Below are 20,159 nucleotides of genomic sequence, written 5' to 3'. Positions count from 1 at the left end.
TTAAGGTTGGCGCTTAAAGTCTACTACTGTTGCAGGCACTAGTAACCAAATAGTAACCAAATTCTAGGATGAACATTTCCCATCAATCACCCTCAATCCCATGCCTCCATTTTTTGTGCAATTGCCAACCGGGGAACCTGATCAAACACGTTACTGAAATCCGTATGCACCACATCACCAGCTTAAACCTCATCCACCTGTTTGGTCATCTTCTCAAAGAACTCAATAAGGTTTGTGAGGCATGACCTACCCTTCACAAAACCGTCTTGACTATCCCTAATCAACTTATTCCTTTCTAGATGATTATAAATCTTATTTCTTATAACCTTTTCCAACACTTTACCCACAACTGAAGTAAGGCTCACTGGTCTATAATTACCAGGGTTGTCTCTACTCCCTTTCTTGAACAGACAATGTCCCAGACAGCACTAGCACCATCCCTGGATATATCCTGACTCACCAGCAGGACAGACCCAGCAGAGGTGGTGGCACAGTGGGATACAGCTGGAAGGAAGTTAACCTGGGAGTCCTCAACATTGACTCAGGACCCCATGAAGTCTCATGGATTCAAGATAAACATGGGCAAGGATGTCTCTCTCCACAGACGATGCCAGACTTGTCGAGTCTTTCCAGCTCTTTGTATTTTAATTTCAGATTTTCTTGCATCTCAAGTATTTGCTTCTGAAATGTCTTGGGAGTTGCTTTAGCTACAGTTGAAGTCCCAAATCTCCCATAAATCATTGAGTCTTTGGGAAAGGCAATGAGAGATTTAGTAATTACCATCTGGAATGTAAATCCAAACTGCATTGCAAATCAAACCCAATTATTAATTTATCATGCAGCGAGTTTCACCTTGATTTTTGTGATTGGTGTGTATTGCAAAATATGTCAAGAAAGCCAATTACTCTAAAACATTAAATTCAGGCAAGAGGGGATGTACCTGAGTTTTGAGAAGATTTGTAGCTCAGGTTGAGGTTCTGGATGTAGAACCTCACCATACTAGGTAACATCATCAGTGAGTCTCCAGGTGAAGCCAAATATGGTGACAAAACGTCTGAAAATGGACCTTCCAGCTCAGTGAGCAAACCTACATCCAGAACTTTAATCTCCCTGTGGGTTCCTACACTGAGCAATACTTAATTCAGACCATTTTTATCAAACGCTTCCTTTCACAAAATGTTAAGCTAAAGCTGGGTCACCCAGTCCAGACAGTGGAGATATTCAGTGATATTATTAGGAGAGGGAGATGATATACTCTGGAACTCAATCCCTCCACAGCACACAAACAGCTCAATGACCAGTTGATTTGTTTGCTGCTTGAGGAATCTGCTGTGCACAGCTTGACAGCCATATTTTCCTGCAGAAGTGACTGTACCCAAGCTGCATTTTATTAAATGTAAAGTCAGTGGGAATGTCCTGAGAATATGAGGCGCTGTATAAATGCACACTCTCTTCCTGAACAAAAACAGAATCTTGTTTATTTCAGGCCTTGTGACCATGGTTATCCTTCGAACATGAAAAGGAGTAGTGAAGGAGATCCAGCATGGACTGATCCATTTGTTAATCCGGGGCACAGGCTGCTTTCCCAATGGAGTCACATTACATTTTTCAGAACATGAAGGTCTCCAGCAGGAGCACTTGTTGCAACCAGCATGGATTTATCTGAACTTTGTGTATTTTAATGTTTATCCAAGACCTTGAGCTGTAAAATTGCAATCACATTGTCGCAAAACACCACATCAATAAGCTTTGTTTTAATTGCTCTGAAAATGTTTAGATAAATGGTTTCATGTGTGTAACTTTTATTAAATAGACGTTTGTTATTTTTTAATTCATGTCCAGCTTTGCTTAGCAATCATGTCATTCTGTCCCAGGTGATGTCCTGAGGAAAATCCAGTGAGTACTCACAAGTTGTGGAGTTTTGCCAGGGATTGGCTGTACCTTATGAAATGTATTCATGTCACTGACTTAAGAACATGCACTTCAACAGAGCAAAAGCAGTTTCTACTCCAGTAACAAAGGGTACACATCTAAAACTTTAACCTGTTTTTTCCTCTCTACAGGTTCTAGTGCATCAGCTTTGTAATTCTAGAACTTTTGTGTTTATTTCAACAAGTGCACTTGTCAAACTTCAGTTAGGATGCTGATCACATTTTCAGTTTAATCCAATGTGCCAGTTTTGGCTCTGTGGAAACAACTATCTTGTCAAGGGTCATGGATTCAAGCCACATTTCAGAGGGTTGAGCACATAATCCAAGGTGACCTTCCCAATGCAGAAGTGAGGGAATGTTGCACTGTCAGAATCAGTATTGAGGGAGTGGTGCACTGTCAGAGGGTTAGTGCTGAGAGCACTCAGCCCACAGGATGTCTTTCATTCAGAATGTTAAATTGCCTCTGGTGGGGTACAAATTGTGTGAGAGTTTTTCAAATAGAGCAGGGGGGGTTCATCCCAATGTCCAAGTTATTATTTCTTGAATCAATCGAACCAAAAGTAAATATCTGGTCATTTATTACACATTTTGCAGGATTTTGAGGCAAATAGTCATTGGCTGCCATGATTCCTACATTACACCCATGATAGCACTTCAACATTACTTCATTAGTCATAAAGCGCTTTGTGATGTTTCTTTTTGGAAGCACTCAGTCTACATTGAATGACTAATAGATTAACACAGTAGTGAATGGACCCTCACCACTCAAGTGGAAGAAGTGGACTTTAAAGAGAACATTAATTTTCCTTCTGGTCTGTTGCAATAGTTCCACAGTATCTAACTGATTAGGTTTAATGTACATTTGGTTTTTGAAAGTCAGTACTATGTATAAAATTAGTACGATATACTGTACCTGCTAACAGATGTAAAGGAATCCATTCTGAAAGGCTTGATTGCCAACATGCCAGCTTCGGTGATTGTCTTTGAAGGTTCTGAATTATTGCATGAGGTGCCTTCCAAGTTGGTAAAGCTCAGTTAATAATCTGGATCAAACCTCAGATTGCTGGAGGGGTCATCCATCTCGCACTTGTTCCGGGATTATACAGAAATATCCATGAACGGCATTCATATTGACTAATGCTACCTGAAGAGGATACAAAGTGGGATCTGGTGTCCTCTTTTTCCACACTGAATAACTCCAGATTTAACAGCTGGGCTTTGGTTCCACTCAGCTACAGAAATCAGCTGGCATTAATTCCAGAGTCTATAAAGAAAGAGCTGAAATGAAGGGATAATTGGATTTTAGACAAGGAACTGTGATACCTTCCACAGTCAAATAGCATTTCAGTTTCAATGTCTGAACATTCGGTGTTTAGCTACTAGTTTGCAATGCGTGGAGACTGGTTAATGCTTCCAGTCAGATAATACTGTAATGATCAGTTTTTCAAATAAAACAAAATAAAAAGGGGTAATAAATGAAATTGGCAGTTTATAACTTATTAGGCAGTGGGCTAAGGGCAAGCAATGAACAGCCCATCCTGCAGGAGCTCCTATCTAAATTTGTGGCTGTCTTGCTCAGAGATGCTCAATTGCCGAATTGTGTCAAACAGAAATTACCCAGCTGCCAAGGCTGCTCCACACAACAAAAAATAAATGTATTTAAAAAGAAATTGTTTTAAACAATTGTCAGGTCTTCTGCAAAGCAACTTATTAAAATTCTGAATTACTGAATGAGTTAAATTGTGTTTAAACTGTTACGGATACAGCAAGCAGATTTTGACTACTTGGTGTCGGGAATTACCCTACAGAGCAAACTACAAGTCTAGAGGGGTGTTGCCCCTTTGAGAACTCATGGGTGAATAAAATGTTGCTGTGTAAACAGACATCTGAAGATTTTCTGTTTCAATGTCATTTATGTTTTTAAAAAAAGTACCAATATGACAATTTGTAAATGTTTACATCATGATTTATACAATTTATTTAAACATTTTAATAAAGTTATTTTTGAGAACAGATTTTAACATTTTGTTTTTTCCATTGTGAGAATGGCACTTTACAATTTCTGACTCCTTTAACTGATGTGGATTTGTAAATAGTGCATGACCCCACAGTCTGTCACACAATCCATATGATTCCATTATTGTACATGGTCAGAACCAAATAATTGGGAGGGAAAAATAAAGGACATGCAGCGAATGAGCAATGAAATATATACAGACTCGCATTTCTACCTCATAAACTGGATCATCAAGCAATAAAGTTCCTATTGCGGCAGTTAGAAAATGATTTGCATTGAATGGACCTAGAATGTGACCAATCACTCATTACTGCTTTAACTTGTCATTATTTTTGTGACTTGAATTAAGGAATATAAATGTTTTTAAAATGACAATAAATAAACCCTGTTAATTTAATAAAGGTATTACATATGATCATATAGCAACAAGGTGGAGACCTCAACAAAATGTGAAGGATGAGATTTTCACTAAGGAAATGTAATCTTTTAATGTTGAGAACTTTGTTTTTAGACTAAGTACAAAGGGGGAACTCAATAATTCCTTGAAGCTGTTGGCATTAAATTTAGTCATTTACTATAGCAAGCAGTTCCCTCCTGCCCAAAACCACAGCATCAGGTCCAGGGGACTTGGCTTCCTTTAGTTTCAGTAGTTTACCTAATATTTTTTTTCTCATGTGATAATGATTGTTTTAAGTTTATCACTCTTTGTTGCCATTTGATTCTCTCATTTCTAATGTTTTGAAATCCATGCTTTTCCATGTTGCATTCACTTTCACCAGTATAAACATAAATTCCAAAACCTAATCCAATTAGTTCTAATTTAAAGTAAATAATAATTACTCCCTAATGTACATTCTTTTAGTACCTATTAATTTCCCTATCCAATTGTACCTCCAAAGCGCTGCTGGAATAGCTTTCTGGTGAAAGTCAGCAGCCTTTTACCAGACGAGATTGCAAACAGTTTTCAGGAGTTCCAGCAGGGCCTTTGGACTCTGGCTTGACTGACCTCCCTCGGGAAGGTCAGCAACAAACTAGGATGGCTGACAGATTATAACAAAGCACTAAAAGTGGTTCCACTGGAGAGAGAACTTGTCCTCATCAGGATGACAGGTTGAGAGTATATATGCTACCAGCTCTAACACTGAATTTACAGGGTACAGGTTTTTTGCTACTGGTAAGGTATAAGCTTCATAGGTACTCAAAGTCCCTGAGAACCTCTGTGTTTTTCTTGTTCTGCAGTTCTTATTCACTGCTTTTTACCAATTTATTCTTAACTTATTGAAGAAATTATGATCACAGTTAAATATCAAGACCCAGAGTTCACTTGTAATCATCCTTGCATTTACACAAACTTTGACCTATATTGTGTATAGCTGTAATCTGCAGGCTGTGTGTCAGTGACATCCCTCTTTAGTGGTTCTGATTGAAGACTGAAGTGCCCAAAGCATGAGACAGACTCCACCTTGGAACACAGAAACAATGCACAAGTTGATTCAGTGCATCTGCTGCTCAAGATGATCAAGCCTTGTGACAACTTAACACTGCAGTTAATATTAATTATCGATCACTAGAAGATTTTCACAAATGCGGATAAAAGTAATGCTGCAAAATTCTTTTATATATACACAATATATATTTTCATTCGATACAGTATTTCAGAACCAAACACCCATCAGTTCCTCCTCGTTCTGAAGCCTTTTTGCATAAAGGTGGAAAAATCAGGATGTTGTTAAGCAGGAGACAGTTCTCAGAGTCCTGGCAAGTCAGGTGTAAGTCCAACAACAACAACACACACAAAATTAAACACATGTTTATACAACATTCTATCACAACACATGGCAAGAAAAAGTTAATAACACACAAAAAAGTTTGTGGGAAAACAACAAACAGCTCTATTTAACTAAAATTATTTTCCCAAAAGCCAGTGAAACTCTTTATAGGGATCTATGGACTATACACAAGTCATGTTGTGGTGGTGGCTTAGAGAGTTATGAAACACTATATTAAATTAGACCAAAGTCTCCCTTCTGGTATGTTACACTATGCACATGTCTGTTAATAGCTCCACAAATACCCTGACTATAAAGGTAATTGCGAGACTCTGTAAAAGGTGCTTCTACAATAATCATTCAACAAAGAAATAACTGAAGTAACAGAATCTGTACAAAAGGACTAATGGAAATCAAGAGCTTTCAATCCATACTCCCACCTCTCCCATTACAGTAAAACTATCAGCACCCAGCTCAAGGTTGCTTTGCTTGCTTAAGTCAAGCGCAATCTATTTAACAACAGCTTCAAAATAAATTCAAGAATCACTTCCTTTTAGTGCTATTCATAAAAAGTAAAGCCCATAAGTATCTGAAAAGGATAAACTTGTGCTGCATTTAGAATCTGCTTGTGAAAGTAGAACTAAAAGTCAAAACCTTATAATTCTGGCAGGAGACATTTCAGAATTTCTCAAGATTCCAAGTTGGTGCAAAAAATAAATGATCAATTTCAAGGAAAAATTAAGAAGGGAGAAAATATTTCTCAGAATTACAACAACCAGTTCATTAACACTGACATTCTTCTACACAATTACATATATTAATGGCACCACATGTTTACACCAGGTTATACTTGATGTAGACTCTGTTCCCAAATTCTCTGTTTCCAAAATTCCTTTAGAATAGACAGAGTCACTTTGGTGAAAGGCCAGGTCCTCCCGTGAATGACGAGCAGAAATCAGACGTCGTCACCGGAGACTCTCGCACTGCACTTGATTTTGCTGGTGAATCCTGACTTGAACTACCATTGCTGCTGCTGCCATCCAGGCAGTCTGTTGAAAGACTGAGAAACAGATCGCTACTTCGAATCGCACTGAAAGAGAAAGCAAACAAAAACATTAGCAATGATGAAAGCAAAAACTCAGCCACAACTTTAGAAGTGCAATAGCATTTAGCAGCAAGAACTCCAGTTGGTAATTCTCAGGCATGAGATTACCTCTTCAGAACCGACCTGCAAAGTTGCCGAATCACATCCAATTGACTCTCAGCAAGTCTCCAAGAGTAGGGCTCAAAATGCCTTTGTTCATCCCTAGCAGCCTTGAAATGTTGCTTGTCGGCCACCCTGAAACTGTTGCAGTTCCTTTGCTAAGGTGCTCCCATATATGCAACATGTAACACTGAACAGCAAGGAAACCACAGGCTGCATGTGGAATTCCAAATCACAATTCCCAAGGACAATGGATGGATTGTACATGTTACAGGGATAAAACAGACACATATTACAGGAATGACGTTTTGCAAAGAGGATATCTGACTAGTCTACTGGAGCTATCTGAGGAGCTAACAAATGTTATGGATAAAGGGGAGCCAGTGGATGTATTTAAGCTTTCCAAGAGGCATTTGATAACATGTTACATCAAAGATTATCGAGGAAAATAAGAGGCCATGGTGTTGCGTCAGGATATTGGTTTGGTAGAAGGTTGGCTGATTAAAGGAAGCAGAGCATATAAATGGATTTTTTTTTCAGGTTGACAAGATGTAACAAATAGTATGCCACAGGAATCAGTTTCTGGGACCACAACAATGTAAAATTTGCAGAAATTACTTATCTGAAGATATGTTTACTAAATTTAGAGGAGACAATAAGCCCAATGGTAGTGTCACTAACCCCTAGTAATTCAGAGATCCAGGCAGTGTTCTGGGGACTTGGACTCAAATCCCACCATATCTGAAATTAAATGTCTAATGATGATCATCAAATCATTGTTGATTGTCATTAAACCCCATTGTGTTCACTAATATTCTTAAGGGAAGGAAACTACTGTCCTTGTTTGTTTGTAGCCAGAACTACAACTCTCTGAAAGGGCTGAGTGAGCCACTCAAGCTACTCCAATGACAACTAGAGATGGCAATCAATGCTAGCCCAGCCAGTGAAGCCCACAACCTATGAGTGAAAATAGGTAGAAAAGTAAGTTGTGAACAGGACATAAAGTCGCAGCAAAAGGATATAAATAGGTTAAGGAAGTGGGCAAATAGACTACAATATGTCAAAATTGTGAAACTGTCACAAGTGACAAAGACGAATCACAAACTAATTACTTTAACTTGTAAGGTCAACTTTTTCTCTCTCCGCAGACGCTGCCAGTGTTTTTCTAGCTTTTTCTGTTTTTGTTTCTGATTTTCAGCATCTGCAGTTCTTTGGTTACGTTTGCAGATGTGAAAAGTTATTGAGGTGGTTGGAAATGTAGATAATTACAACTAGATGAGCTATGATTGCATTGATTGGTGGAGCAGGATCAGTGCTGAATGGCCTCCTATTACTCCTTGTTTGCACAATTATAATTTGAAACAACAGATGAAGGCACACAACACAGGAAACATTGACGGAGAGCAGCAATGAAGTGAAGCAAATGGGAGTTCTCACCACGAGCCAAGTTCTGGCAATTGTGTGGCATCAGAGGACAACATATTTGTAGTTCCTTGGAAAAGTCGCTTTGGTTGGCTTTCAGACTCCATATCACCTGGAATTAGAATTAAACATTAATTGCTACAGCTACAGACATTGTTTGTCTGTGCAAGAAAAGGTTAGCTGTGATTGGAAATTACTCTTGCCTTGGATTCAGAAGATAAAAAAGTTCACGACTCAATCCAGAGACATGAATGCACTATCTTGGCTGATAGTCCCACAACTGAACAGTGAGGGAGCTACACTGCAGGACAACTGCTGTGCAGTGACAGAACCAGACAGGAATAAACAATTGTTGCAATTCCTCTATCGCTAAATGTTTGCCATTGCTTAATCACCAACATCTTTTAAGTAATTTTTCCCAAGTTATCATAGCCAGCTCAAGCTTCATACAATTGTAGTTGCCTCAATTTAAATTTAGGGCCCTAATCTCAGCATCAGCTATGTCATTCTCCATTTTAATGAAGAATTCTATCGTACTTTGATCACACTTTCCCCCAGGGATCTGAAACAGTTGAATTGCTAATTATTACTTCCTTATTACACAATACCCAGTCTAGCACGGCTTCTTCTCAAGTTGGTTCCTCAATGTATCAATCCAGAAAACCATCTCATAAAACATCTCAAAATGGTTATTGGCTGCACTTTTATGAGGTGAATGTTGCTTGCAACATATCAGACCAGGTCTTGCTGTATATGGATGTGGACTGCTTCAGTAGTTGATTTTTAAAATTTGTATTTGCAGCTTTCATCATTTCAAGGCACTCGTTTCCACATAGTGAGATAGTGCAACCAGCAATAACAAAAATGATAACTTAATGAATTTGATGGAGCTGACTGAAGGATACTCCTGTTTTTATGGAGACAGTGCCAAGGGATTGTTTGAATACACCGATCAGCTCAAAACGACTTCCTTGGAAGGAGTCAGACTGGATTCTGCACCCAGTGTAGAAGTGAGATTTAAATCTAGGATTGTTTTAATCCAGAGACAATCAATTGTATTTTAAAAGAAAAATAACATTTTATCCAGAGCGGTTACCTTTGCGTTTCAAAGGTCCCAGTGCACTCGGCCTGATGCAGTTGATTGGGCTCTGGCTCCTCCGACTGAAATCACAACAGAAATCAACATTTTAAAACCATACCAGGTCTAATTCAACAACTTCAAACATTCCTTTAGTAATCAATGGCACAAACAAAACCCAACTATCAACAGCTGCTGAAAACTAGCACAATTTCTGTTTCAGTGGTCTCACTTGGGCTGTGAACTGAGGAGTTCCCCAAGGCCACAGGACAGCAAACACCAGTAAAGTGTTCAGATACCTGCAGAAAATATTGTCAAATTCACTTCTGCAGAAAAGCACTGATTTTTATCATTAAATAAAAACTACTTTTTATAACAAAACCAATTAGATGTACATATTTGTGACAATCTCCTTGACAGGTTAAGGCAGCACATATAACATATGCCACCATGATGTCTCACATCACACAAAATGAGCGCATCTCCACTGTTCCACTGGGGAGAGTCACTGCAGTTAGAATTCATTAAAGAAGCTGATTACACTCACACTGCCCACAAGCCTATACTCCATATCACAAAACATATGACAACCAGGGTGGGGCGGCAGTAAGCAGACAGGGGCAGTCAGCAGAGAGCGGGACAGTCAGCAGAGAGTGCGGGCAGCGAGCAGAGTGCGGGGCAGTGAGCAGAGAATAGGCAGTGAGCTGAAAACAACAGCAGTGTGTGGGCAGTGAGCAGAGAGTGTGGGCAGTGAGCAGAGAGTGTGGGCAGTGAGCAGAGAGTGTGGGCAGTGAGCAGAGAGTGTGGGCAGTGAGCAGAGAGTGTGGGCAGTGAGCAGAGAGTGTGGGCAGTGAGCAGAGAGTGTGGGCAGTGAGCAGAGAGTGTGGGCAGTGAGCAGAGAGTGTGGGCAGCGAGCAGAGAGTGTGGGCAGCGAGCAGAGAGTGTGGGCAGCGAGCAGAGAGTGTGGGCAGCGAGCAGAGAGTGTGGGCAGCGAGCAGAGAGTGTGGGCAGCGAGCAGAGAGTGTGGGCAGTGAGCAGAGAGTGTGGGCAGTGAGCAGAGAGTGTGGGCAGCGAGCAGAGAGTGTGGGCAGCGAGCAGAGAGTGTGGGCAGCGAGCAGAGAGTGTGGGCAGCGAGCAGAGAGTGTGGGCAGCGAGCAGAGAGTGTGGGCAGCGAGCAGACAGCGGGGCAGCGAGCAGAGTCTGGCTTTGATTCTGATGCTCTAACGTATTTACACTTTTATGTTCCAGTAAATGAATCTTTCTTATTTTTTGTTGCAAATACACTATTAACTTTGTCAATATTAAAATTAAATCGGCCAGTACAACACAAAGTTTGCAAGTCCTCCTCTGTATGTGGGATGTCAGTGATCCAGAGAAAGATCTATAAAAACAGCAATACCCAGAGACAACTCTATTTAGATGGCCTTAAATTCTGTGATTCTGTTCCTTGGACACTCAGCTGTATCCTAATTTCGGATAACTCCGGATGTGCAATGAATGCCAGACTTGCCAGTGACACCCATTTCCAGACAGTAAATTCTTTAAAAACATCATTATAATATAGCTCAGGGCACACCAAATCCACAAGATTCACAGAAACTTTTCTGAATCAACAACATTCCCAGGGAGTACTCACGTGGCAAACCTCCTTGTTGGGCTGGGGGTGGGGCTTGGAGGGAGTCCATTACTGCTCACAAAGATCTGCAAGGAGGGCGAGAAGCATTGCTGTAGGGAGCAGGGGGCAGAAAAGTCACATGTTATCAATATCCACAAGGGAAAATCCAGTCCTGTCAGCAGTGAGTAGGACGGCTTTCACACGTAGAGACTGAAATATATTTAAAAACAAGGAAGGTTGAATTGAGACAGCAGACTTAAAGTTTGAGAATCAATTTGGACCTTTCTTTTAATCAAATGAAAGTGTAAGCAGGGTTTTTTGAACATTTGCGAATCACCAAGAGGAAGCTGACATCCACTGGGCCAGAAATCCACCACAGAAAGCCTGAATGCCTGAATATACACAGGTACAAGATGCTCGCACCCATCAGTAAAGCCATGCTTCATTGGGTTGAATCTTATTGCACTCAAAGTCGACCTATCAATTCCACTTCAGAGTATCCAGGTCATTGAGGATGACTTTGCAGTGTATCACCAACAGGCTGCAGCACTGTCAGTGGAGTCCCAACTCAATCCACCAACTCCCCCCCAACTTTCCCATGTCCTGTCACTAGAAAGCACAATGGCTCACACCCACCCACCATCTGATTCACTGTCCCATCTAACTGCTTCCCTCTCTCTCATTCACCCTACTTAGTCATCCAAATGTTTAGAGTCAGAGTCCTGCAGCACGGAGACAGGCCCTTTGGCCCAAACTGCTCCATGCTGACCAAAATGGCCATCCTCACTAACCCCATTTCCCTGCACTTGGCCCATATCCTTCTAATCCTATCCTATCCATGCATTTGTCCAAATGCCTTTTAAATGTTGTTAATGTACCTGCCTCAACCACCTCCCCGGCAGCTCATCCCATATGCGTACCACCCTCTGTGTAAAAAAAGTTGCCCCTTAGGTTCCCTTTTATTCTTTCCCCTTTAACCTTAAACTGGTGCCCTCTCGTCCTCAATTCCCCAACCCTGGGAAAAAGACTGAGTGCATTCACCCTATTGATGTCTCTCATGATCTTGAACACTTCTATAAGATCCCCCCCTCTGTCTACTACGCTTGAAAGAAAAAAGTCCCAGCTTGTCCAACCTCTCCCTATAACTCAGATCATTGAGTCCCGGTAACATGCTTGTAAATTTCTTCTGCACTCTTTCCAGTTTAAACCATCCCTCCTGTAACAAGGCAACCAAAACTGAACACAATACTCCCAAGTGCAGCCTCACCAACATCCTGTACAACTGCAACATAACTTCCCAACTTCTATACTCAATACCCTGACTGATGAAGGCCATTGTACCAAAAGATTTCTTCACCTGTTTACCTGGGACTCCACTTTCAGAGAGCCATGCACCTGAACTCCAAGGTCCCTCTGTTCTTCCTTAAGGCCCCATCATTCACCATGAAACTCCTACCTTGATTTGACTTCCCAAAATGCAAGACCTCACATCTATATTAATCTCCAGTTGTCATTTCTCAGCCCACTTCTCCAGCTGATCAAGGTCCTGCTGCAATTTCTGATCACCTTCCTCACTATCCACGAAACCTCCTGTATTAGTATCATTGGCAAACTTACTAATCATGCTTTCTATATTCCCATCCAAATCATTGATATCGATAACAAACAGCAATGGGCCCAGCGCCAACTCCTGACGCACTCCACTAGTCACAGGCCTCCAGTCCAACAAGCATCCTTCCCCATTACCCTCTGCTTCCTACCATCAAGACAATTGTGGATCTAATTTGCCAGCTCACCCTGGATTCCATGCGATCTCACCTTCCAGAGCAGCCTGTCATATGGGACGCTATCAAAGGCCTCACTGAAATCCATATAGACTACATCTACTGCACTGCCCTCATCAACCTTCTTGGTCACTTCATCAAAAAACTTTAACAAACTACTTCTAATCAAACTCTGTCTTTCCAAATGCATGTACATCTTGTCTCAGAATCTTCTCAAGTAACTTACTCACCAGACATTAGGCTTCCTGGTCTACAGTTCCTAGGCTTTTCTTTGCAGTCCTTCTTGAATCAGGGCACAACATTCACTACCCTCCAGTCTTCCAGGACTACGGCTAACGATGACGCAAAAATATGAGCCAGAGCCCCGCAATTTCGTCTCTAGCCTCTTGCAGTGTTCTTGGATATATCTGGTCAGGACCAGGAGATTTATCCACCTTCATACATTCTAACACATCCAACACCTCTTCTACTGTGATATGGATTGTCCCCAAGATATAACCACTGATTTCCTCAAGTTCCCAAGTCTTCAGGTCTTTCCCAGTAAACGCAGAAGAAAAATATTCATTGAAAACCTTGCCCATCTCCTGCGGTTTTACACATACATGTCCACTTTGGTCCTTGAGAGACCTAATCTCTCTTTTTTTCCTTTAATCTACTTAAAGTATCTCTTTATATTCACCCTAATCTTGACCCCAGCTGCCTGTACCTGAGCCACTCCTCCTCCTCTTTTCTGGTCAAAGCCTCAATATCTCTGGTCATCCAGGATTCCCTATTCCTGCCAACCTTGGCCTTCACCCTCACAGGATTAAAGGCCTCCCACTTGTCAGAGGTCCCTTTGCCTGCAAACAAATTAATCCAATTATCCACTGCAAGCTCCTGTCTAATTCCATCAAAATTCACCTTGCCCCAGTTTAGAAATGGAAGCTGTGGACCAGTTTTGTACCTCTCCATAACTATTTTATGATTAATAGATCGATAGTCATTGGTTCTAAAGTGCTTCCCCACTGTCATCTCAGTCACCTATCCTGCCCTATCTCCCCCCAAGAATAGGTCAAGTTTTGCCCCTACCCAAGTAGGACCCTCTATATACTGCTTGAGGAAACTTTCTTGAACACACTTAAATTCCACCCCATCTAAGCTCTTAAAAGTTTGGCAGTCCCAGTCTATGTTTGGAAAATTAAAATCCCCCACTATGACAACCCTATTGCTTCTGCAAGTCTCCCCAGTGTCCTTGCATATTTGTTCCTCTAATTCCCATGAACTATTTGGGAGCCTATAGTACAACCCCAATAATGTCACCATCCCCTTCCAATTTCTTAGCTCCACCCACAAAGCCCTATTGGATGACCTTTCTGATTACTGCTGTGATACTTGCCTTAATCAAAAACGCAACCCCTCTCCCCTTCTTCCACCACCTTCTCCACCTCTCCCCACCAACTCCCTCACTCACCTAGCCAACTCCCCCCATCTTCCCTGAGTGCAGTTATCTAAATTCCACCCCACCAAACACCTCCTGTGCCCCCACCCATCTCCCTCTTCCTCAATTCTCCCACACCAATAGCATGCTCTATCCCTGCCCCATCAACCAGACTTCCACACTACCGCAATCTCTACCCCAACCCATCTCCCTGCTTCCCCTCAGCAAACCTCCTACAGACCTCTACTCACGCACAATGAACAGTGGAAATGTTGAGATCAATATTATGCTGATAAGTGCGATCAATTTCCAATAGACTTGGTTTCTTTACAATTACTCCCCATTAGACAGCTGGGATAACTCTTTGAAAAAGCCTGACAAATGATAACTTGATTGCTTTCATCTGCAGTCCTCACTTTCTCCTGCTTTCAGATCAGTCCAGGTTACTCTCTGTAACAGCTCCTACCTTCCCGATTCCTCTAGTTGGAGATGGAGCTGGTGACACTGGAATGAAGTCAATACGCTTTGGCGAGGCAGATTTATCCAGGTCATTATCACTCTAAGTGAACAGAACAACAGAAGATTACTCTCAAGGACAGGCCTTAAACAGAGTTCTAGTTTCTACTTGGACTAGACAGCAATAACCAGACTGCAGTATGTTATGTACTCCCATAAGTGCATTAATTAAACTGTCCATTACACACCCGCTCACAAGCAAGTTAAACAGATTGCATCACTGAGGTGATTGTTGTGGTTCTGCTCGCCGAGCTGGAAGTTTTTGCTGCAAACGTTTCGTTCCCTGGCTAGGGAACATCATCAGTGCTGTTGGAGCCTCGTGTGAAGCGCTGCTTTGATGTTTCTTCCGGTATTTATATTGGTTTGTTCTTGCCGCTTCCGGGTGTCAGTTTCAGCTGCAGTGATTTGTATGTGGGGTCCAGGTCGATGTGTCTGTTGATGGATGTTCTTGCCGCTTCCGGGTGTCAGTTTCAGCTGTAGTGGTTTGTATATGGTGTCCAGGTCAATGTGTCTGTTGATGGAGTTTGGGGATGAATGCCATGCTTCTAGGAATTCTCTGGCTGTTCTCTGTCTGGCTTGTCCTATGATAGTGGTGTTTTCCCAGTCAAATTCATGTTGCTGGTTGTCTGAGTGTATGGCTACTAGAGATAGCTGGTCGTGTCGTTTTGTGGCTAGCTGATGTTCATGGATGCGGATTGTTAGCTGTCTTCCTGTTTGTCCTATATAGTGTTTTGTGCAGTCCTTGCATGGTATTTTGTAAACTACGTTAGTTTGGCTCATGCTGGGTATTGGGTCCTTTGTTCTAGTGAGTTGTTGTCTGAGCGTGGATGTTGGCTTGTGTGCTGTTATGAGTCCTAAGGGTCGCAGTAGTCTGGCTGTCAGTTCTGAGACGCTCCTGACGTATGGTAGAGTGGCTAGTCCTTTTTGGTTGTGGCATGTCTCGTTCCTCGGTCTATCTCTTAGGCATCTGGTGATAAAGTTGCGTGGGTATCCGTTTTTGGCGAATACCTTGTATAGATGTTCCTCTTCCTCTTTTCGTAGTTCTGGTGTACTGCAGTGTGTTGTGGCCCTTTTGAATAGTGTCCTGATGCAGCTTCGTTTGTGTGTGTTGGGGTGATTACTTTCATAGTTTAAGACTTGGTCTGTGTGTGTTGGTTTCCTGTGTACCCTTGTGGTGAATTCTCCGTTGGGTGTTCTCTCTACTAACACGTCAAGGAATGGGAGTTGGCTATCCTTTTCCTCTTCTCGTGTGAATCGGATTCCTGTGAGTGTGGCGTTGATGATTCAGTGTGTTTTTTCTATATCTGTGTTTTTGATGATTACAAAGGTGTCATCAACATATCTGATCCAGAGTTTGGGTTGGATTTGTGGTATGGCTGTATGTTCTAACCTTTGCATAACTGCCTCTGCCTCGCCAAAAAAGGATACCCACGCAACTTTATCACCAGATGCCTAAGAGATAGACCGAGGAACGAGGACATGCCAGAACCAAAAGGACTAGCCACTCTACCATACGTCAGGAGCGTCTCAGAACTGACAGCCAGACTACTGCGACCCTTAGGACTCATAACAGCATACAAGCCAACATCCACGCTCAGACAACAACTCACTAGAACAAAGGACCCAATACCCAGCATGAGCCAAACTAACGTACTTTACAAAATACCATGCAAGGACTGCACAAAACACTATATAGGACAAACAGGAAGACAGCTAATAATCCGCATCCATGAACATCAGCTAGCCACAAAACGACACGACCAGCTATCTCTAGTAGCCATACACTGACAACCAGCAACATGAATTTGACTGGGAAAACACCACTATCATAGGACAAGCCAGACAGAGAACAGCCAGAGAATTCCTAGAAGCATGGCATTCATCCCCAAACTCCATCAACAGACACATTGACCTGGACACCATATACAAACCACTACAGCTGAAACTGACACCCGGAAGCGGCAAGAACATCCATCAACAGACACATCGACCTGGACCCCACATACAAATCACTGCAGCTGAAACTGACACCCAGAAGCGGCAAGAACAAACCACTATAAATACCGGAAGAAACATCAAAGCAGCGCTTCACACGAGGCTCCAACAGCACTGATGATGTTCCCTAGCCAGGGAACGAAACGTTTGCAGCAAAAACTTCCAGCTCGGCGAGCAGAACCACAACAACGGATACCCGAGCTACAAATCTTCAATCAGATTTTAATCACTGAGGTGAACTGTATATAGTTAATTAAAGCAAAAACAAAGTGCGGGAGAAACTCAACATGTCTGGCATCATCTGTGGAGGCAGAAACAAAGTTAACGTTTCAACATGTTATGACTGCTCTTCAAATCATACTGGAATCAAAACATTCACTTGGTTTCTCTTTCCACAGATGCTGCCAGACCAGTGCACAATTTGACTATCTCTTCAGCCATAAACATAGGTACAGTTAGATCGTAGTCTCTTTGTGAGGAAACAATGCAGAGAGACTACAAAACATATTTCTGTCTTTGTAGATGGTTCAGTTTCTACACATGCACTCAGTTTACATCTGTTTGGAATTCATGTCTCACTTTAATCTGACACTGTTCATCAAACTGTGTCTGTGAAGGTATCAAGTGCCTGGACTCATTCAGAATTTGAAAGGATTAAAGTAAGAAATGTTTTAAGTTTTCCTCCTGCCATATCTGATCATACCTGGAGATTTTTCAGTCGCTGACAAATGAGCTGCACTGAATGGAATAATCGATTAAAAATTGTTACTTCACTGGATTACTTTCTCAAGGAGCACATTATCACTCCTCCCGAGAACTGGAAGTAACTGTGGTTCGAAGCAGCTACTAAGAGTTCAATAACAAAGGACATTTCTCCATGTGTATTGATGACTCACCAGATTCAAGCTCTCTTCCCATGAAACACTCATCTGCATTGCTGCCTGTACTCCCCTGTTTATAAAGCACACTCAGGATTAACAAGGAAAGCCAAGGCACAACTGGGCTTAAGAAGCAGCAAAATCCAGAGACAGATTGAGCACAGTTTGGAAATACAAAACACAGCAAGAGCAAACTAAGAGCAGAGTGATGAATCCTGATATAGAGAAATGTGACATTCATAAAACATCACATTATGAAACGGCTGCTCTGAATATGAAACTCTTGGAAGTATGTATCGAATGTCCGGAGGGGAAAGAAATACAGTTAGAAACTGCTTAGTGGCAGCAAAGATTCTGACTGCAAATTTAAATAAATATGTGGCTCCAATCTTACCTCTCATGAGCTGTCTCTCTGTTCATGAGGTCCATTCCTTCTTCCTATTTAAAGAGAAAAAAAAATTCAAGTCTTCGAGCACTACTGTGTTATATTTTCAACCACAGGGGTAACTTGGGACATGACAGTACAGGGATTCTCTGGATTTAAGCATGCACACTGTCAGTTTATTTAAGAACTCCTTTAAAATATGCACAGCCTCAAAGTGACTTCAGGAAAAGCACAGAAACTGAACTTTATAACTCTGAAGGACAACAACGCCTCAGCAGCAGAATATTACAATGGGTCTCTCTGGAATATTCCAAGATATCAAGGATTCTCTGGGCTTGTTGCTCCTACATTTCACCCTAAAGGGAACATTTTGGGCTTTGACTGCCCCCAGTACCTGTCTGATTACCTCCCACTGATCTGCTGTAGACTCAATTAGCTACTCTGGCCAGATCCTACCTTAATAAAATCTGCCTTATCCCGCCTTACACTGACAGCCAGTGTCAACGTCTAGTTTTTAAGTAGTTAACACACAGGACAAGATTTGATTTTGAGGTTAATGTCGGTTTTAGGCCACTGGAAAGAAGGAAGTCTCGTGATGTTTGTGCTGCGTTTGCAGATGTTGACATCAATGCAGCTGATGCACAGCTGATTTCATAAATCATATTTGCATTTGTAAACAGATGCTAAGACCTTCTAGTATTTTTAAGATCAGAGAGTTTTGATACATTAAATCCAGTCAAACTTTTTCCACTCACTGTATTCTGAACAAAGAAGAGCACAGGATGTCTGAGCATGCAATGATAGTTTTAAAATAGAAGTTAGCAAATATTTCTTAAATAAACCAGGAATAGATGGACAGCAAAAGCGAGTGGCGTGTCATTAGCTGGACTGAGCTGCTCCATGGGGGGGGAGCAAGTAAGGTCCAGTTTCCACAATCAACAAGTTTCCGATCATTAGGTTCAACCAGTAGATCTGCATAATGTGGATCTTATAAATGAGGTTGACCATAACCCATCAATATCAAGAAATTTCATTATCATAGCTTCTAACCCTCACAGTCACACTCTGCATCATTATGTCTGACACTATTTTAAAGGGATTTCATTTTGGCAACTTGACTATTCCAATTCAGCTGAAGATCTATTGAAAATCTTCTATTTCCTGACCACAAAACTTTACTTCCTGGTCAGGATTTTTGGTTGTTTACCTAACATTTCAAATGTTAAATGCCTGTCAATATTTTCAGCTGCATTTTACATTATCAGTGTTCAAAGTTTTGTTCACCAGGTTCACAACGCAATTAATTTCTGAAAATTCTCTCCCAACTCCATTATCATTGCGTAGAAAAAAAATGACCCACAAATCATCAGCTATTTACTGAACTTTGCTAAAGGCTCAAAGAATGATATTGTGCCATCTTCAATAAAGGTCAGATGCCTCCTTGTCCTGAAGAATGAGGAGATCTGTTACGGGTCAGTGTTTCTCTACTTTAAATCTTTAAATAAAATCAGGCAGTTTACTTCTGTGTGTAATGACTTACAGGATCTGATACCCAACCAGCTTCCACTACATACAGATCCATACTTTTATTTTAGTCTGTCAATTAGTTTAATAATTTGGATGTCTCTTTGGAAAAAAAAACAACAATAATTAGGTTATTGATGAAAAACATCGCCTCAAACTAGAACAGTGTAACACCAGGAATGTTCTCACCTCTGAAATCAGAACAAACAGTTTATGATTGAACATTTAATCATTCAGTTTGAACCATTCTAGAAGGATGACGCAGCTTTACCTGTTTAATCTGATGCAGCCTGCTGCTGGGGATCCGAACTGGTGATGAGGGAACAATCTACAAAACAGAAATAAGACAAATAAATACATCACAAATCTAGAACTTTAAGGTTTTTTAAAAATTCACCTAAAAATATCATTTATGCGCTGATCAAACTGAGAAATGTCAACCTTGGAAGAATGCAGCACTGTCCGGTCAAGGTATCTAGTGCCATAGCACTGTCACAACCAAACAGTCTCAAAGCTAGGCACCAACAACCTGGAGCTGAAGTGTGCATCTTTTCCACATGCGTGTCTCTTGCTCTCTCAGTGCAACATTTGGGTGCAGTCACTGTGTGAAACTGACTAGTTGCC

At 41.4% G+C, this 20,159-nt stretch overlaps 2 protein-coding genes across 4 annotated transcripts in view; one reads left to right on the top strand and one right to left on the bottom strand.

The window, feature by feature from the left end:
* The window catches only part of mospd1 (motile sperm domain containing 1), a 41,729-nt gene extending 37,788 nt beyond the window's left edge, over window positions 1-3,941 (top strand). For all 3 annotated transcript variants that reach the window (XM_060832369.1, XM_060832370.1, XM_060832367.1), the window contains one exon: window positions 1,487-3,941. In XM_060832369.1, coding sequence (XP_060688352.1) covers window positions 1,487-1,518 — 32 coding nt within the window. In that variant the 3' untranslated portion in view covers window positions 1,519-3,941. The remainder of the gene's footprint in view (window positions 1-1,486) is intronic.
* pabir2 (PABIR family member 2) overlaps window positions 3,876-20,159 on the bottom strand; it is a 33,767-nt gene continuing 17,483 nt past the window's right edge. The window contains exons 3-10 of the mRNA XM_060832366.1: window positions 19,807-19,863; window positions 18,021-18,064; window positions 17,645-17,699; window positions 14,704-14,796; window positions 11,058-11,146; window positions 9,440-9,504; window positions 8,359-8,455; window positions 3,876-6,807 (exon numbers count right to left, since the gene is read on the bottom strand). Of these exons, the coding sequence (XP_060688349.1) occupies window positions 6,627-6,807; window positions 8,359-8,455; window positions 9,440-9,504; window positions 11,058-11,146; window positions 14,704-14,796; window positions 17,645-17,699; window positions 18,021-18,064; window positions 19,807-19,863 (681 nt within the window). The 3' untranslated portion in view covers window positions 3,876-6,626. The remainder of the gene's footprint in view (window positions 6,808-8,358; window positions 8,456-9,439; window positions 9,505-11,057; window positions 11,147-14,703; window positions 14,797-17,644; window positions 17,700-18,020; window positions 18,065-19,806; window positions 19,864-20,159) is intronic.

Source organism: Hemiscyllium ocellatum, chromosome 11 (assembly GCF_020745735.1).
Source record: "Hemiscyllium ocellatum isolate sHemOce1 chromosome 11, sHemOce1.pat.X.cur, whole genome shotgun sequence".
Lineage (NCBI taxonomy): Eukaryota > Metazoa > Chordata > Chondrichthyes > Orectolobiformes > Hemiscylliidae > Hemiscyllium > Hemiscyllium ocellatum.
This window is presented reverse-complemented; position numbering and strand designations above follow the sequence as displayed.